General features: G+C 44.2%; 1 protein-coding gene and 1 non-coding gene across 2 annotated transcripts in view; both read left to right on the plus strand.

Annotated features, from left to right (window-relative positions):
• C2CD2L (C2CD2 like) overlaps positions 1-16856 on the plus strand; it is a 102594-nt gene extending 85738 nt beyond the window's left edge. Inside the window, exon 14 of the mRNA XM_063942646.1 lies at positions 15516-16856. Within this exon, the coding sequence (XP_063798716.1) occupies positions 15516-15724 (209 nt within the window). The 3' untranslated portion in view covers positions 15725-16856. The remainder of the gene's footprint in view (positions 1-15515) is intronic.
• On the plus strand, positions 10290-10405 carry LOC134967946 (U5 spliceosomal RNA). Its single transcript, XR_010189274.1, has one exon. It is a non-coding gene; the product is annotated as a U5 spliceosomal RNA (small nuclear RNA).
• Positions 16857-18873: the final 2017 nt, after the last annotated feature.

Genomic DNA, 18873 nt, shown 5'->3' on the forward strand with positions numbered 1-18873 from the left:
CCAGAGGTGTGGCACAATCTAAAATTAGCATTGTGTGCACAGCCGGTTCCTCCCCCTTCACATCCCTCCTCCCTCAGTTTAGAAAATTGTGCTAGGAGGTACAAGCACAAGAAGGGAGCTCCTGCTCCTTGCAGTTTTCTTTATTTAATTAAAAATTATTATTATTTTTTTTTAGTCATTCATGACTGGCCCAATCCCTCCTAATTAAAAGGAGGGTGCATGTTTTAATTGACAAATCTTTAAGAAGAGCCTAATCCCACCTAGCAAAGGAGGGAGCAGGCAGAAACTAAGTGAACATAGCCCAATCCTTCCTAACAAAAGGAAGGTGCAGGCGTTACTGAAAGGATACTAAGATCCCAATAAAGGGATCTGCTTCTCCCTTCCTAAAACAACAATCGGGAGCACAGAGACAGTGAGTACTGGTTGTATTTCAGGGCCCTTAGTCAGACAACATGAGGCTCTATCACGGCGGGTGCAGCATCCCCCGCCCGTTTCCCTATTATAGTTCATTAATTTACAAACCTTACCGCCCCAGCACTGAAGGGGGAGGAAGACAGGAGAAGGAGCTTCACATTCAGCGCTATCCACAGAGCGCTCGCTTGTTACTCCCGCCGGCCGCGGAAGAAAGTCAAGGGGAGACTGCGGGCTGTATCTCTCACCGCCGCCCGCCTGCTGATGCGCAGCTGCCCGCTCGGCACTTCCCCCCGCCTTGCTCATGCACAGCCGCCCGCTCGGATGGTCCCGCCGGCCGCTGAAGCGCGCCCGCCCGGCACTTCCCACCACCTCGCTGAGGCACAGCCGCTCTTCCCTACAGCTGCAGGCGGCTACAGAGAGCGGAGGGCTGAGAGAGACGGGGGCACAGTAAGGGCCAATACACTTGAACTAGCTATAGCAGGGTAAAAATAAATAAATAAAAAATAAAATAAAAAAGCGGCGGCTATGAAATCATATCAGGTGGTTTTGTTAATGAAGTACATACTATTTTTTAGTGGCGGCCATCTTTACATACAGTAAGAGGCGCCAAGTGACTTATCAGCAAAAGTACAGCCCCCAATAGTGACAACATTTCCCTCAGCCAGTGACAGGACAGAGGGAGGGGTTCTTATACCTAGGTTATACATAGAAAGATGTAGTAATTGCTCCCTCTGCTGGTAGTTTTAATTTTAGGTCTCTGCTGCAAAAGATTTGTTTAACATGGTTTAAATCAAGCATCTTTATGCTTTATAATTTTCAAGGGACTTCTAAAACAAAGATCCTAGGAAAATTTAGGGAACGTCTGGATATCAACCCCGACCTCACAACTGAATCAGTTTTAGTATGCGAGGGTTGCAAAGAGGCTGTTGTTTAGTGTACTTACTATTTATTTATTTTTTCTCAAAATCCAGCCAGATAAATCCAGTATACAACTGCTCCCGTCATCTACTACGGTATTCCGTTACCTTAGATGCAGGCTCCTCAACATATAATTTTGCCATACTATTTATATTTTCAACGGACTTCTATTATAAAGATCCTAACGAAAATACAAGGAAGCAAGCGGATACAAACTCTACCATCAGAGCTGAGTTACGGTTTGAGGTGTAGATATTGCATGTCGGCTGGTGTTTCTCTTTGCTTATTTTTTATTTATTTATATAAATTTATTTTTATCCTGTTCTAGTTTTTAAAAAACAAAAGGGAACAGTAACTCCAGCCGGATCCGATAACTTTGCTTCCGTCATCTCTCATAGCCTTTCTCTTCCTAGTTAAAGGGTGAAAGCGCCACGAAAGATCCTGGTAGGGGGTTTCCATGACAGGTTTCATGTAAAGACCTCCAATGGGATAGAGACCTGTTATGTTTGTACGTAATGTATCAAAGACCGCACACGGGTTCGAGCCCGAGGAAGGCGGTCCCGGGGTGTGCGATTCCTGCTTAGACAGGGACGCTCCACCCGGGAGCAGTGCTCCGGCTAGGACAAGGATAACCTTGTAGATAGAATCTCCGATGGGATACCGGAATCCCGCACGCAACAATCAGTGTTGCGGGATTCTCAAAGACGATGGATGACTTGCTCATCAGGTTAACGCCTCTCGCACAAGCGGTAACAATGTGCATGGTGGTTAAAAGGGCCTCTTCCTCTCGTACCGGAAGCAAGATGGAAGCGGGTCTTCTCATTGATACAATGGGTGAGTTGATTGAATCTCACCTAGACGCCGAATTTCCAGAAGTGGACAAGGCAATCACAACAATCTGTGATCCTAGACTTTAAGGTACAATGAGTAAAGGAGCCCGTAGATTCAACTTGTTCGAATTCCAAAAGCGCATTCAGCAGCGTTTTCCAATTCCTAAATCCCTCCAGTCTCAAATGGAGGAGGTTTTGGAACCACCCTGACTAACGGTTTCTATTTCCAAAAAGGGTTTCCAGTAACTTATCCCCTTCCTAAGAGTATAATGGATAAATGGGAGTTTCCGCCGCTTGTGGGTGTTTCCCTAGGACGGTTGTCAAAGAAGACAATCTTACCGTTACCTCATATAACGACCTTAAGAGGTTGACGCAGCTTTAACGTCAATTTTTGTGGCAGGTGCAGCACAAAGACCTACGGTCGTCTGCGCGTGGGTTGACAAGGCCGTGGGAGCATGGTTTGGACGCATAGTTCAGGCTATTTAAGGGGAAAATGGCTTGGAAGAAGTTACCCAACTGGCGTAATACATTCAAGATTCAGCTTCACACTTGTGTCAAGCCTCTAGGGATATTCACACCAAGGTGCGGTAGAATACCCCCCTTTGAGGACGAGATGTTTTTCGGTCCAGTGTTGGACAAGTGGATTTCGCAGGCTACAGCGTCCACTTGTCTGCCTACTCCTTATACAAGAACCATTACAAGGTTAGGAGAGGTTATTCGGCAACAGCTGGGAATTCTTTTAGAGCTCAGTCCTTGCGAGCCGAGGAAGAGTTTTTGATACACAAGTACGTGGGGGCAGAGGTAGAGGCCGCTCACCGGCAGCCAGAAAGCGGGATGAATCTGCTGACAAGACCGTGACAGGACAGTCTCACTGCTCACCTGGTATTCCCCTAGGTGAGTGAAAGTCTGAAGTTGCCTCGGGGCCCTCAGAAAGAATAAGAACAGAGCTCTTTCTCCCGGTTGTCGCCTCTCAGGAGGAATGGGTCTCTACTCCAATCCTTTTGTCGATGCCAAGTCAGACAGGACAGTCCGGCCGATACTCAATTTGAAAGTTTTAAACCGGTCTCTAAGTGTCTACAAATTCAAACTGGAATCAATCCAGTCGATCATTTGCAAGTTTAGAACATGCAGATCTGCATATTCCAATCTGAGCCCTTCACCAGGCTTACTTAAGGTTTGCACTGCTAAGGGATCGCTACCAATTCAGGGCCTGGCCGTTCAGTCTATCACTGGCCCCAAGACTCTTGACAGAAGATCATGGCATTCATGTTTGCGGACTCGGGACGGTTAAAGTCACGATTCGTCCTTATCTAGGCGACCTGCTAATCAATGCATCCTCTCGAGACCAGTTGATCAGGGATGTTCACACATCCCATCCATTCTCGTTCAACATGGGGAGATTGTGAATTTCCAGAGATCCAACCTCTGGCCAACTCAACGGATTCAATTCCTCGGTCTCCTCTTGGACAGGGTACTACTGAGAAGATTCCTACCAAAGAACAAGATCCAGGACCTACAGACTCAGATACTGAGGTCCGGGACGATTTTCTACACCTCTGTGTGGAATTGTTCGGGAAGTTGGTGGCAGGCTTCATTCCCGTCCATTACAGATGAACCTCATTGCTCAGGGAGCAAGGTCACACTGGCTTCTACGTCAAAGACTCCGACTTCCACCACGCTTACGCACTTTCTTACTTTATTTGTCATTGCACAGAAATCTCGCAGATAGAGATTCGACATTTGGGATTGGTGGTTCCTGCCAGCAGACGCCAGCCTCAAAGGTTGGGGGTGCCGTCTTAGCATAGCATTAGTTTCGGAGCAGTTGGACGCTCCTGGAGAATACCTCTTTCTTGGCCAAAGGGGCCAGGTCATTGGCCCACACATAAGGATGCAGTCGAACAACGACGACGGCATACGTAGACCGTCAAGGAGGAAAAAGGGAAAGTCAAAGGGTCCAACAGCTGAAGGAGTGGACACATTAACACTTTCTTGGTGGTACAGGAGGGTTTACGTTTTTCCACCTTTCCAACTCATTCTCAGGGTTCTAAAAAGTAGTTGAAACGAGAGCGAGTGTCTGTGATCCTAATCGCACCAGATTGGCCCGCTGCGTGGGTTACCAACGGAAGATCCTTTAAGGTTATCTCAGAGAAGGGGCCCTGCTATCTCAGGGACCATTCCAACATCCAGAAACGGGCTATTTTTAACGGCGCGGTTATTGAAACCCGGATCCTATGATACAGAGGGATACCAGGATCGACTATTCTTACGATGATTGCCGCTAGGAGGCCGGTCACAGCCATACACTACTACAAGCCTTAGTAGAGGTAATAGGGCTAGTGTCATGCGGTGGGTGGAATTCGGCGAACTTCCACTTCTCCAAACTTCTACTTTTCCTTTTGACAGATCAGGAAGTAGGACTGAGGCTGGGTTCTCTGAGCGGTCAGGTTTCGGTTCCATCCATCCTATTTCGACAGCGGTTAACAACCTTGCCTAAGGTTCAAACCCTTGTACAGGGGGTTCGGGGGATCCAATCCCCTTCTTCGTCCTCCTACTGCGTCTTGGCACTTAAATTTGGTGTTTACACAGACCTGAAATATCTATCTTAGACGGTCACGTTAATGCTGACCTTGGCTCCGGCCAGGCGGTTTTCTGGGTTGGGAGCTTTTGGGCAGATCTCAGTACAAAAGCAGCTTTCCTTCCTATGGTTGTTTCGGAGCTTCGAGTACCAACCAATTGTAGTATATTTTCCAGGTCTCGCAGATAGACGTGTCCTGGGCTGGGTCCGAGTTTACCGGGTTTGCCTACAAGTTACTTCGTCCTTCAGAAGGTCGGACCATTTCTTGGTTCTTTGTGATGAGCCTCAGAAGCGTATGGCCAGCATCTGAGCGGTCTTGGTCTAGACTTGCCATTCGGCAAACTTACATTTCCTGTGGCAAACTGGTTCCGTTTCCGACGGGTGCTCCTTCCACCCGACCAGTGGGCGACTTCTGGGCGGCGGCCAGAGGGGTTTCCACTACTTACTTTGCAGGGCGGCACTGTGGTCCTCAGCCCACGGGTTCGCAAGTTTTACAGGTGATACTCTTGCGTCCGGGGACTCTCAGTCCGGACGTTTAGTTTTGCAGCACTCCCTCCCTGGGGGATAACTTTGGGACGTCCCCTACTGTATAGGACTCCAGTGTCCCCTAGTGGATGAAAGAGAAAAGAGGATTTTGGTACTTACCGATAAATCCATTTCTCTGAATCCTCTAGGGGACACTGGACGCCCGCCTCGGTGCTGTCAGCCTGCTGGGTTCACATTTCCTGTTCAAAGGACTCTTGTGACTCACATGGTTAGTCCCTAGACTTTGACGAACAAGGTCATAGGATCAAATCACATTGGGGCTCTGTGCCTGATATAGATTTTTCAAGGTTTGTACAAACAGCGTTAGTTTTTCAGTTAAGAGTTCTTGGGTGCTGTTTGATAGGTTGTACGGTTCGGTTCCTCGCCATGAGCTCAAGTATCATGTCCTATTCTCTCAGTCAAATTTTCTAAACTGAGGGAGGAGGGATGTGAAGGGGGAGGAACCGGCTGTGCACACAATGCTAATTTTAGATTGTGCCACACCTCCGGTTGCAAGCTTCACACCCCTACTGTATAGGACTCCAGTGTCCCCTAGAGGATTCAGAGAAATGGATTTATCGGTAAGTACCAAAATCCTCTTTTTGATGTCTGATAATTATTTTTACACGCTTTGCAATTTAGGCATTGATGATACCCTTTTGTTAGTGTGCTCGAGGTCATTATATTCTGTTTTGGCAGAAAACTTTGCACCAGATTTTGTTTTAAGTTTTTGGCACGACGATAAATTATTTTCGGTCGATCTGGAAGAATTTGTTTTAGATAGAAAACACAGTGCGAAAAAACTGGTATGTTCTAAAACTTGATTAAACATTAAAGGAAATTCTTCCAGATCGACCGAAAATAATTTATCGCCGTGCCAAAAACTTAAAACAAAATCTGGTGCAAAGTTTTCTGCCGAAACAGAATATAGGGTATAATCAATGCCTAAATTGCAAAGCGTGCAAAAATAATTATCAGACATCAAAATCACTAACCTCATTCATCTCTAAAACAACTGGAAAAAGATACCCAATCAAACAACATCTTACTTGCGACATGGAAGTAATTTATCTTCTAGAATGCCCGTGTGGACTCCAGTATATTGGTCAAACCAAAAGGAAAGCAAAAATAAGATTTGGAGAACACATTAACAACATCACAAGAGGACTCCTCACCCATAGTGTATCAAAGCATTTCTTGGATGTACATAATAAGAATCCACAAGGGTTAAAATGCATTGTTATTCAAAAAATAACAAAAAACTGGAGGGGAGGAGACATTTCTGATGAATTAAAGAAAAATGAAACCAAATGGATCTTCACTTTGCAAACATTAACACCCAAAAGTTTAAATATATATATATATATATATATATATATATATATATATATATATATATATATATATATATATATATATATATATATATTTCTTTATCATCCACTAGGGGTCACTGGAGTACTCTTGGGATATGGACGGGCGTAGCCGAACAAAGGCACTGAATATTCAAATTTAGGACTCTCCCCCCCCCTCCATATCCCCAAGTACCTCAGTGTACTTTGCCAGTGTTTTTTCGGTGCTCACAGATGAACATCGGCTTGTGGCAATGGCCACTTTTCAGATTTTTATTTTTATTTTTAATTTTTACACTTCCCGTCTCAGTTTATGGAAAAACATGGGTCCGGGATGGTGCCGCTGCAAGGCAGCGGATGGCGTGTCGGTCCTCACAAAGAGCACCCTCACAGCCACAGGCGCTATAGGCAAGCGCATGGCGTGTCGGTCCTCACAAAGAGCACCCTCACAGCCACAGGCAGCCACTGTCTCCTGCAAACTGAACGGAGCTTACAGAAAGAAGCTCCGTCACAGCCAGGATAAGACAAAGAGCTGGAAGGATCTACAGCTGCAAGGAGCTTACAGAAGCTCCGTCACAGCCAAGATGAGGCTGAAACGGAGCTTGCAGAGAGAAGAGAAGGCGGCACAAGGTATGAGTGTCAGGGCGGTCAGCTCACGCTGCCGCCCTGCTGTGTGTGAGTGTTATACTGTAGAAATGCCATAGCCGCTGAGCACGTGAGTGTTATACTGTAGAAAGAGCACGCCGCTGAAGGTCTTGCTGAACGATGCGCAGAGCGGCCGCACGTCACTCAGACGTTGGCCGCTCTCACTGCGCTGATGGCCCGGTACGAGAATCTCCGTGCGCTGTACTAAGCAGAGCGGCCACACGTCACTCAGACGCCGGCCGCTCTCACTGCTCTGAGGGCACGGCACCGCTACACGCCACCGACATTCTCCTGGGCTGAACTAAGCAGAGCGGCCGCACGTCACTCAGACGCCGGCCGCTCTCACTGCTCTGATGCGGCACCGTTACACGCCGCCGACATTCTCCGGGCGCTCAACTAAGCAGAGCGGCCGCACGTCACTCAGACGCCGGCCGCTCTCACTGCTCTGATGGCCCGGCACCGCTACACGCCGCCGAGACGCTCCTCTACTAAAGAGAGCGGCCGCACGTCACTAAAGGACGCAGGCCACTCTTCCAGAGAGACACCGCAGACACAGGGAGACTGTGTACTGCTGTAGGAAGCAGCTGCCGGACGGCTCCCCGGCGCTAGATTCAGGCTCTCCTGCTCTCCCTGCTCCCGATCTCCGTACGCTGCAGGTAAGGGATGCAGGGGGGGGGGGGGGGGGAATAATACCCATAGCAGCAGCAAAGGCTGCAGGGGTTCAAAATACACAAGCAGCGCAGCACGTTAAACAATGTACACTGTGTACTGTGATGTTTCAGCACGTTTTATATATATATATACATATAATGAAGCTTTTGCTGGCGAAACTGTCTATAATATCAGTATGAACTGTGATTATATGTGTAAACACTTTGTATATATATATAATATATATATGAGGCTTTGGCTGGCAATAGGTTATCAGTGGCATAACCTATTGCACGTTTAACCATGTTTTCTGTTATTTTTGGTTACAGTTGCAAGATAAATACACTGCAGGCAGTGCTCATATTATTTGAATAAATGCATATATTTTACTGTATCCTACACCTGGGCAAAGTAACTGTATAATAGGCTATTAAGCCTATATTAAAACTGCAGCAGGTAACCTGTACTGTGATTTTCTGGGAAAGCATGGCATGACGGCCATTTTAATCATTGCTGGTTTTCCAGTTATAATTCCAGACCATACACCTCTACTCCACAAGGAGGCGCAGGGGTGTTAGTGGGAATTTTTTAGTTCAAGATAATTCTAGAACATTCCTGCCCTACATCTTTAAGCCACCAGAAGGCGCAGGGGTGTTAGTAGGAATTTGGTTCGGGTTTCATGCCCATGTGAACTGCTTTTCACATAAAGACTTAGTTTCCTAATAAATATGCTGTTCAGCAATAACATATATATATATATATATAGATATATATGCCATATAATAATGTTATTAAGTCGTGCAAGTGTCTGTCTGTTGCCTATTATGATGTCTGTCTACATAGCGAATAAGGCTCTAGTGCAGACTAAAAATGTTAACATTGGCAATTCAAATTAAAACAGCGGTAATCGGAGTCTCAGAATAACTCCGCCAGCGCTAACAAAAGACAATCTTTCCAAAGTGACAATTTTCCTTTGGGTACCAGAGTGTTTATTTCACTAGTCTTATAATTTAATGCACGATTCTATGTCAAATCTCACACCGATAACTACAAGTGAGAAGGGTACATTAGTCCAGCATTCAGATAGTGCGGGGTTTTGGACAACCATACATAATCGTTTCCAAAAGGACGCGATCCGCCATTGGTATATGCGTTTCTGTCAAACATTATAAAAACCACAGATACATTTGGGTCACTAGAATCTATGTATGAAACCATGCCGATCACGGTTAAAAGAAGCTGCAGAGTATATCTGTAAAGCTTTTGCTAACGCCGGTTATTTTCAATGTCGCTAGTTAAGCGCGACAAGGCCAGAGCTTGTTTGCTCCTAAATTGGATATATGTGTAACGACATTTTATCCCTTTACGATATTCTGCCATTAGCGCATACAATATACTTGTAACGGCGTTTTATTCCTTTATAAAAATCACTCGCGCCTTGTAACGACAGGACGTTACAGTCAGCAAGCCAGTGGTTTGATGACCTCTTTTACAATTGTGGAAGTGCGTCTTTTCAGGTTACATTTGCGAGGTTTCATGACTTCAACTCATATATGTCTCAGCTATTTACAGCTTAGAGTACAAAACTGCTTCTGGCGAACGGTTTGGCAGGTTGTCATTTAGTCTTTGCTGGTTTATAAACCAGGCAATAGTACGCCAACAGAGTCAAAATTACTTATTCCCGTCTGTTTGAGCAAAATCAAACAGCTCCGTTGCAATATCAATCAGCAAGTCATTTACTACAGTTAGAAAATGGATTTTCTGCAGTTAGTTTTTGCTTATTGCAGCCACAAAATTGTATAATTGCATTTGATCTTCACAATGCGTATTTACCCAGTCCGGTTTCTTCATCACAGGTTCTAGCGTTTGCAAATCGCCACAACCATTAACCATTTCATTTATACCGTTGCTTATCGCTTCCGGTATTTACCAAAGTGATGTTGGAATAATCGCTCATCTCACATAAGAACTATGTATCAACAAAGTTCCTCTATCTTGCGCTACTAAGGTATACTGCGGTAGCAGATTAAGTTCGAAAACAATCGCATCTAATTCCGTCTAAACGATGTCAATTCCTAGGTAAGATTATAAATAAGGTAAATCAAAGACTTTTACCTACTACACCAGCAAGAACAAAAGTACACGCACAGCGGTACATTGGTGTATTCACTTATTAAGAATAAAGATGTGTTTTCAACGCAAAGGTTCTAAAACACGACAGATTGCTGTCAATAAATGTCCTAGAACTCTGTGCATTTTACAATGCAATAGATAAATGTCCTAGAACTCTGTGCATTTTACAATGCAATAGATAAATGTCCTAGAACTCTGTGCATTTTACAATGCAATAAATGATTCGTTTTCAGTCTGACCAGGGATAGACTCTGGGTTCTCTTCAGAACGAATAAATCTTTCGCTTTTTACTAAAGATTTCTGTGGACAGGAACAACCGTGAGTTTCATGTAATTTTGTTTTTTCATGCCTGGCTCACGCTGCCCTTAAGCAGTCAAACAAAGCAACGGCAGTTGCATACACAACAACCAGTGAAAACCAAGAAGCCGCATGGCAATGCGGCAGGTAACTCAAATCTTCAATGGCTCAGAACGCCATTATGTGAAAATGTCAAGACATCAATCCGTGAGTGGACATTTGTTAGACAAAAGATCTCACCCGTCAGGGTTTGGATCTTGAAAACTGGACATTAAATCCAGAGGTGTTTCATATGTGAGTCCACAGAAGGCGGTTACCCCAAGTATACATAATGGCATCTCGCCACAATTACAAAAGCTCAGTATGTGTACATCACATTCATGGGGTCATTCAGCATCGTGTATCTGGCTCCACCATTTTCCGCTTCTCTCTTCGTTGCCAAAACGGATCAGAAGACAGTTCGTCACAGTCATACTGGTGGTATCTCATGGGTTTCGGAGAAGTTTGCTTCTCGAATTTTCAAGTAATACTTGCACACGATCTTGGCCCGCTCATAATACGGCCAACCTGTTACATCACGGAACGTTCTTTTACCCATAGTTACCTATGTACCTATTATCTATGTACCGCAGCTGCGGTTGACGGGGTGAGAGTTCAGACCGCTCTCTTAAAAAATAGAGAATTACAGTATCGGTTATACCAACCATGTTACGAAATAGTAAGCCGCTTAAGGCAGCTCATAATTAAAAAAATTTCGTGTGCTTACATAGGTTATAAACCTCGGAAGTTTCCAACATCATACTTCAAGTACCCGTATTCTGTTAAACGGGATGGGATGGAAAACTGCGTTCATCTGCACTAAGAGTGCAGGTATCTGTGTGGTAAACTTATTTTCAAAGCGTTTGCCTCTATTTACGTCTGTAAACATCTTTCTACAAGGTGTCACCAAAGTTCAGACTCTATTTATCCCACCTACAGCGCCAGGCGATTTAAGGTTGGGTTCAGATTTCTTAGTTTTCATATTTTGGAATCCTTTCAACAAATGGGTATTAAGTTCTCACTTTGGAAAACATTTTTCTTCTAGCCTTGGCTTCGCCAAGGGTGCTTCGGCAAGGATTTTGTTTTCATATTTGGGTGCCTTGTATTCCAAGCCACCGTATTTGAGTTTTCTCATTACAAAGCAGATCTTCCGACGAAATCCGCTTTCGTATTCTTCACATCAATATACCAATAGTGGTTCCTGTGGGGACAGCACATTCTAAAATTCTGAATGTGGTACACGCGTTACGCGTTTATATATGTAGTACGTGATATGAATACGTTGTTTGTTCTATATGATACTGCAAACTGGGGTTAGCCAGTTTCTCAGCAGATTTTATCCGGTTGGATAATAATGACTACAAGTCAAGCTTACTTTAAGGCTAAGTTACAATCGCCTACGTCAGTAATAGCATCCCACAGGTTCTGTGGGAATGTCACACCCAGCGGGTCGTGGAGCGTCTACGACGCGGCTACATAGCCTTTAGTGCACCACGTTTGTGCACGTTTACACGTTATGAATGGTGGCGCCATCAGCATTTAGCTTTGGCTGCCTACTGTTACAAGTATCAAACAGCTCTCCCGCCCACGAGGGAAGCTTTGGTACGTCCCAAGAGTACTCCAGTGACCCCTAGTGGATGATAAAGAAAATAGGATTTTGGTACTTACCAGGTAAATCCTTTTCTTTGAATCCATAGGGGGCACTGGACGCCCACCCAGAGCAGTTTTACCTGGGTTGTTGTAAGCTCAAGGGAGCTTAGTGAACAAATTTAACTTGGATGGTATTAAGCTCGAAGGAGCTTAGGGTAACACATTTTCACCAATTGGCTCAAATTATAAAGTTCTATCGGTTAAGGTGTCAACTGTTTAGTTGACAATAAGGTTACGGATCAACTTTGTGGTTGTCCGTTATGTTATAGGGATTCTCCATTGTCAACCTCTCTATATCCTGTTCGCTCAGTAAAAAACACTGGCAAAGTACACTGAGGTACTTGGGGATATGGAGGGGGGGGGAGAGTCCTAAATTTGAATATTCAGTGCCTTTGTTCGGCTACGCCCGTCCATATCCCAAGAGTACTCCAGTGCCCCCTATGGATTCAAAGAAAAGGATTTACCTGGTAAGTACCAAAATCCTATTATATATATATATATATATATCTATCTATATCTATATATCTGAATACATTTTTATAAACACATATATACACACAATAATATGTGGCACCTGGTAAGGAAGAAAATGATTAAAAAAAAAGAAGAATGAAGAAAAAGTTCTATTTGAACCATTTCAATGCTATAAACATGCAGTTCCCGCAAAAAAAAATTGTCACTTCCATCCGGAAGTTCGGTATTTTAAACATATAAAAGACCTTATTTTAATTAAATAAATCATTCATCCTCGAAGAAGTGTGCATGTCACATGAAACGCGTTTGATCTACATTCAAGGTGACCAGCCACGCTACTACAGACTGGCTCTATCATCAGCCATTTCACCAGCCGCTCCACGAGTCATCTCTGCAAATCCCCGGTGATGTCATCGGCTACAACCCGCTGGACGCAGCGGAGTAAAGATGGACAGCTGCGACCAGCCGTACACCAATCTATGGAAGTGCCGCGGTTAGACTGGGACATGTAGGACACCTACATCCTGGCAAAGTCTGGAAACATCTATAAAAGTGGACTGTTCATCACCTTACCCAGCCTAAATGGGCTGTAAACATTTTTTACTAACAAAATTTGCTTTTGCAGGTGCCACTATTATACTTATTACACAGCGCTCTCTGTTGCAGAACAATCCATAGCATTTGGGTTTACAATAGAAATTCCGGATAATGCCACAGTAAAGACTGCTGGATCTCACTGGATACCGGTCAAACACTTTGTTGGCAGCTGCAAACATACCGACGCGTTTCCACCCCATGCTGGGGTCTTTTTCAAGGTGTACAGTCAGACTAGTGTTCACTCCACATAAGAGAATATTTAAACATCCAAGGCACCAATCCTCATCCTCCGCGCACAGCTGGACCGTATACACAATCAAGCCTACATGTCCCATGGTCTTCTACTGTGCGCGTCCCTGCCTGGTATGAGTCTTCCGTGTACTCTGGTTGTCAAGGTGACCCGGCGTCTCCTCGGATCTGCGCTGCAAGTCGCAACGTCACTTCCGGTCTCCATCTTTAGCAAAATTAATCCTTTTACATGTTTCCCCTTTCTCCAGAGTGTCATAACCGGGCAGTGTACCACGGGAGATGGTCACTGTATTTTAAGGCCTTTCTTACCCGCCACATATAAAACGGAGCTTCAGAGTACATATTCGGGATTTGGCCGTAACGTCCCTTCTGGTGACGTAATTTGTAAACAGATGGACTTTCACAATTTCTTTCACTGAGAGTATTTATAATACAAATAGAAAATAAAGATAAAAATCCGTTAGAGACGCACATGAGTAGAGCACATTTTACTATACTTTCTAAAAGATAATAAATAGAGGAAATACTTCTGAGCAAAAAATCCCATAAAAATATGTTTGTTAGTATGTTATGTTTCATTTACATGGTAAATATCCCCTAATGGTGAAAATCTGTGAAGGCCACGAGATCTGGGGAGTAATTTGAAGCGCTGGTTAAGTTTCTATCTCCAACTTTTTTTTTTTTTTAGGTTTCCACTTTTGGTGAGAGGTGACTTTTTGGGAGTTTGAGACCTTATCAGCTGCTGTTGCGCACTAAGGGGGGTCATTCCGAGTTGATCACTTGCTGACGATTTTCGCAGCGCAGCGATCAGGTGAAAAAACTGCATTTCTGCGCATGCCCCGCAATGCGCACGCGCGACCTACGGTTGCAAAGCCCTTTGTGGTTGTGCTCAGGTTCTAGCGAAGTTTTCAGTCACCCTGACGGCCGCAAGAAGATTGACAGGAAGTGGTCGTTTCTAGGTGTGAACTGACCGTTTTCAGGGAGTGTTTGCAAAAACGCAGGCGTGTCTGAAAAAACGTAGGCAAGGCTGGGTGTTCGCTGGGTGGGTGTATGACTTCAATTCCGGACATGAATAGGCTGAAGTGATCGCAAGCGCTGAGTAGGTTCAGAGCTACTCTGAAACTGCACAAACTGTTTTTGCAGGGCTCGGCTGCACATGCGTTCGCACTTCTGCTAAGCTAAAATACACTCCCCAGTGGGCGGCGGCACAGCGTTTGCACGGCTGCTAAAAATTGCTAGCGAGCGATCAACTCGTAATGACCCCCTTAGTTATGTCTATCTTTTTTTTTTTTTTTTTGTATAGAAGTTAATTAAATCCGTTTTATTTAACCAACTTGACTGAACGACAATATTTGTCCATTTTCCAGTGTTTGGCTGCAAATGACTGATATCATTTGCTCCCATGCATTACCAGATATTCATTCCAACTAGTTGGATGGTTTGGAGGAAAGTTGGTCTGGTGCATGACCAACTCAAGTCACACATTTTTATTAGTACACAAAGATGATGTTCCTTCCAATTAATATTTGATGTGTGGCTACAATATTTAATTTGTATTGGGTTTTTTTAGGGACTTTTTTTTATTTTTTATTTCATAGTGAAACAAGTGTATGTCTATTAAATAAAGAGAATTTTCAGTAAATGTAAGACCTATTCTGCGCTTACGAATCACTCTCCTGTCATGAGATCTGCCATACAAAGGTTTATTTACTGGATATGAGGTATTCATTGCTAAGGCCAAATGGTTATACAGAACAGTGGCTTTTATACTCCAACACTCTCTCCTTTTTTGATCGCTGACTTTGTCTTTTTCTTTTTTTTTCTTCTTTTTTTTTTTTCTGGTTTAATTTTTTTCATCTTGGTATACAATAAAGTTTATAAAGTTAATTGGCACACTCCATAGGAATACTTTTCTCTTCCTCTTTATGTGAATGACATAACACAATCCTACTAAATAGCCCAGACTGTTGCTGCAACATGTTTTCATACTTTATACATACTTTATACAGCTGATTAGACAATATTTACAAGGGGTGTTGGTACAACCTGTATAGATGTATATACACAAGTGGAACTAGCCTTCAGGAAAGTGGATGAATTGTATTTTCCAGATTTCCTTCATACCTAACTTTTTTTTTTTGTTTTTTTTCTCTCCTTTCTTTGCAGTTGGTTTCCTCCGCAGCGGCACTAAACTTCTCTTCCGCTGGCACCATCGCAATACCGGCCTCAGTCAGTCTCATGACGACTTGACAAATTCTTCCACTTCCAGCCGTAAGAAGAGTGGCAGCTTTCCACGGCGCCTGCTTAAGCGCTTTTCTCTGAAGAACAAGTCTGAGCCCAGTGCGAATGGGGGAGCTAAGGCTGGGGACAAGTGATCTGGCTAGAAGTAGATATTCAAGACATCACTTATCTACCTCTGTCCTGTTTATTGCATGTCTCTGCATAGCCTATACGTGACAAAGGGTGTGTTTGCCAAGCCACAAGAGTGAAGCTTTATCAAAGGCAAGCATGTGCTTCAAGTAAAGTGTGAGTGCTGGAGGGAGGTTACGGGGTGTTGGCAAAAAGTGAAAGCGTTGGGGTAATTAGGAGAACGTATGGCTTCTTTCCCAGCATTCGTACCATGAACGATGACTTACTGGAATGAAAGCCTTTAACAGTGATGCAAAGATTCTTGTGTTCACTGTAAACAGCCCTCTTAATAATTCATTCCTGTCCCCTAACTACACTGTTTTTTTTTAAATATCCTTTGCTGCATATCTGCAGTATTCGCAGTCCAGGATTCCTCAAACTGCTCTTTTGTGACGGAAAATATGGTTAATTATGTGGAACGGGAAAGGTTAAATATTATATGGCAGCATGTGGACTTATGGAAGCTTAATTCAATGCAGTTTTGGTGGTAAGCAATTAAGCGCATCAAACCAACATGACTTGTGTATGTAGATGCTCTGCTGGCCAGGGCACTTAGGGGTATGATACATGGATGGCTTTTAAGGTGAAATATTTAGATTTCATAAGGACAGAATATGCAGAAGAACTCTTTCTGGCATTTGTATGTAGGCAAGTACACGTTGACAGCAAGGGTGTAACATTATTTAAGAAAGGGTAATCTGATTTTTGCCATGTAAAGTTGTTTTAAGCAGCTGCTATGATTCTAATTACTTCATAATGGTAGTAATTAGTAAGTGTATGTTTGTATTGTAAATATGTAAATGATTATTTATGGAACCACCGGTTTGTCTCTTACGGACACTTCTTGCTGAGGATGATGCTTCTGTTCCCTACTGAACACATGTTAGAGCTGGCTTCTGATATACGGATGTTTTGGGGGGGTTTTACCAAGGACTTTGAACAAATTCTAGTGAGTTTTTTTTTTTCTTTCTGCGAGTGAAACTTTTATTTAAATTGTGAAACAATTTTTAATAAAGTGGGTAACAAATGTTCATATTAAAATGGGTTCTATGCGGTTTTAATGTTTTAAATTATTAAAATAAAATTGATTACTATTGATTCTTGTTTCTCTCCAGTCCAGTCTAGTTACATTTTCAAAGGTAATAACGTCTGGGTAACTTACATACTGGTCCTAAAGGGGAAATATTGAAACTGAATATGTTAAGCTCTTTCATGGCATTGTACCCAGCAATACAGAGGAAGAAAGTGGTCCTTCTGTAAATGTGGAGGTTTTGGTGTCTGTGCATGCATGTCTGTGTGTGTGTGTGTATATGTGTGTATATGTGTGATGCTTGTTGGTAACATACTAAATCAACAAGCTATATCATGGTATAGGAATGACCATTTATAGTTAAGAACATGATTTATAGTTAAAACATGAATTCTGACTTTGTGGGACATTTACTAAGCAGTGATAGGAGCGGAGAAGTGAGCCAGTGGAGAAGTTGCCCATTGCAACCAATCGGCACTGTAGTAACATCTATAATTTGCATACTATAAAATTATACAGAGCTGCTGATTGGTTGATGGAGCAACTTCTCCACTGGCTCACTTTACCGCTCTTAGTAAATGTCCCCCTATGTACCCTAATGCCCTTTTATATGGCTCCATATTGTAATTTCAGTAAGTTTTATATAGATAGAAACACAGTTTATTTACACATGCATGATACAGAATACATGCAGACAATGCTTTTTTCTGGAGTAAATTAGTTCTACTTTAGACTGACAGAACATTGTATAAAGTTGAACGCATACTTATGAGTGTTCAAATTCAAGATGGAGTCTCTGAGAGCGGTGATCTCGGGTCTGGAGGAAGGGGAATTCTTAGTGTCTCTGGACATCAAGGATGCGTACCTTCACATTCCGATCTGGCCGCCTCATCAGGCTTACCTACGGTTTGTACTGCAGGACTGTCACTACCAGTTCCAGGCCCGTCCATTTGGTCTCTCCACAGCACTGAGGGTGTTCACCAAGGTGATAACAGAGATGATGTTTCCACTCCACAAACAGGTAGTGAACATAATTCCGTACCTGGATGATCTCCTGATAAAAGCACCGTCCAGGGAAAGGTTGCTGGACAGCATTGCTGTCTCAACTAGGGAGGCCAATCCCGGGCCGTTTTTTTAATCCCGGGATTCGGGATTAAAAAAAGGTCAATCCCGGGATTGCAGTAGGGACCAGTGAAGGTTGTAGGGAGCAGCGCTGGAGGGAGGGTGTAGGTAGCGGTGCGGGAGGGAGGGTGTAGGTAGCGGTGCGGGCGGTAGGGAGGGGGTAGGTAGAGGTGCGGTAGGGAGGGGGTAGGTAGCGGTGCGGGAGTGAGGGTGTTGGTAGCGCGGGAGGGTGGGTGTAAGTAATAACACTTACTATTAGACGGGTGGCTGCGGCAACCATGGACACACTGAACACGGCGGCATTTCAAATGAAGCGCCGGCCGCCAGCCAACCAGAGCTGGCGGACCAGCAGCCAATCAGGGAAGCGGATGCAGCAGTCGCTCCTGATTGGCTGCTGCGGCAGCTTCCCTGATTGGCTGCAGGTCCACCAGCTCTGATCGGCTGGCCGCCGGCGCTACATTTGAAGTGCCGCCGCGTTCAGCTTGTCCATGACTGCCGCGGCCGCCCGCCTAATCTAATAGTAAGTGTTATTACGTACGTACACCCACCCGCCCTCCCGCGCCGTTACCAACCCTCCCGCACATGCGCACTGTAATCCCTTGAATCGCGGGATTGGAGGCTCCAATCCCGGGATTCAAATCCCGGCATTTTTGGGCCCAAATCCCGGGATCCCCCCGATCCCGGGATTGGCCTCCCTACTCTCAACCAAACTTCTCCAGGATCATGGGTGGATTCTGAACCTTCTGAAATCTCACCTAGAGCCAACACGGGTGCTCCCTTTCCTTCCTTTCACTCAGGGGGTGCAGTTTCAAGGAAGATGGTCAAGTCAGGAAGTCGTCCTTCCAGTCAACATTCTGGAACTAAGGGCAATATACAACGCCCTTCTGCAAGCCTCACATCTTCACGATCGGGCCATTCAGGTCCAGTCGATCAATGTGACGGCTCCTCGAAAATCTGTGGCCT

Source organism: Pseudophryne corroboree, chromosome 10 (assembly GCF_028390025.1).
Source record: "Pseudophryne corroboree isolate aPseCor3 chromosome 10, aPseCor3.hap2, whole genome shotgun sequence".
NCBI classification, from domain to species: Eukaryota; Metazoa; Chordata; class Amphibia; order Anura; family Myobatrachidae; genus Pseudophryne; species Pseudophryne corroboree.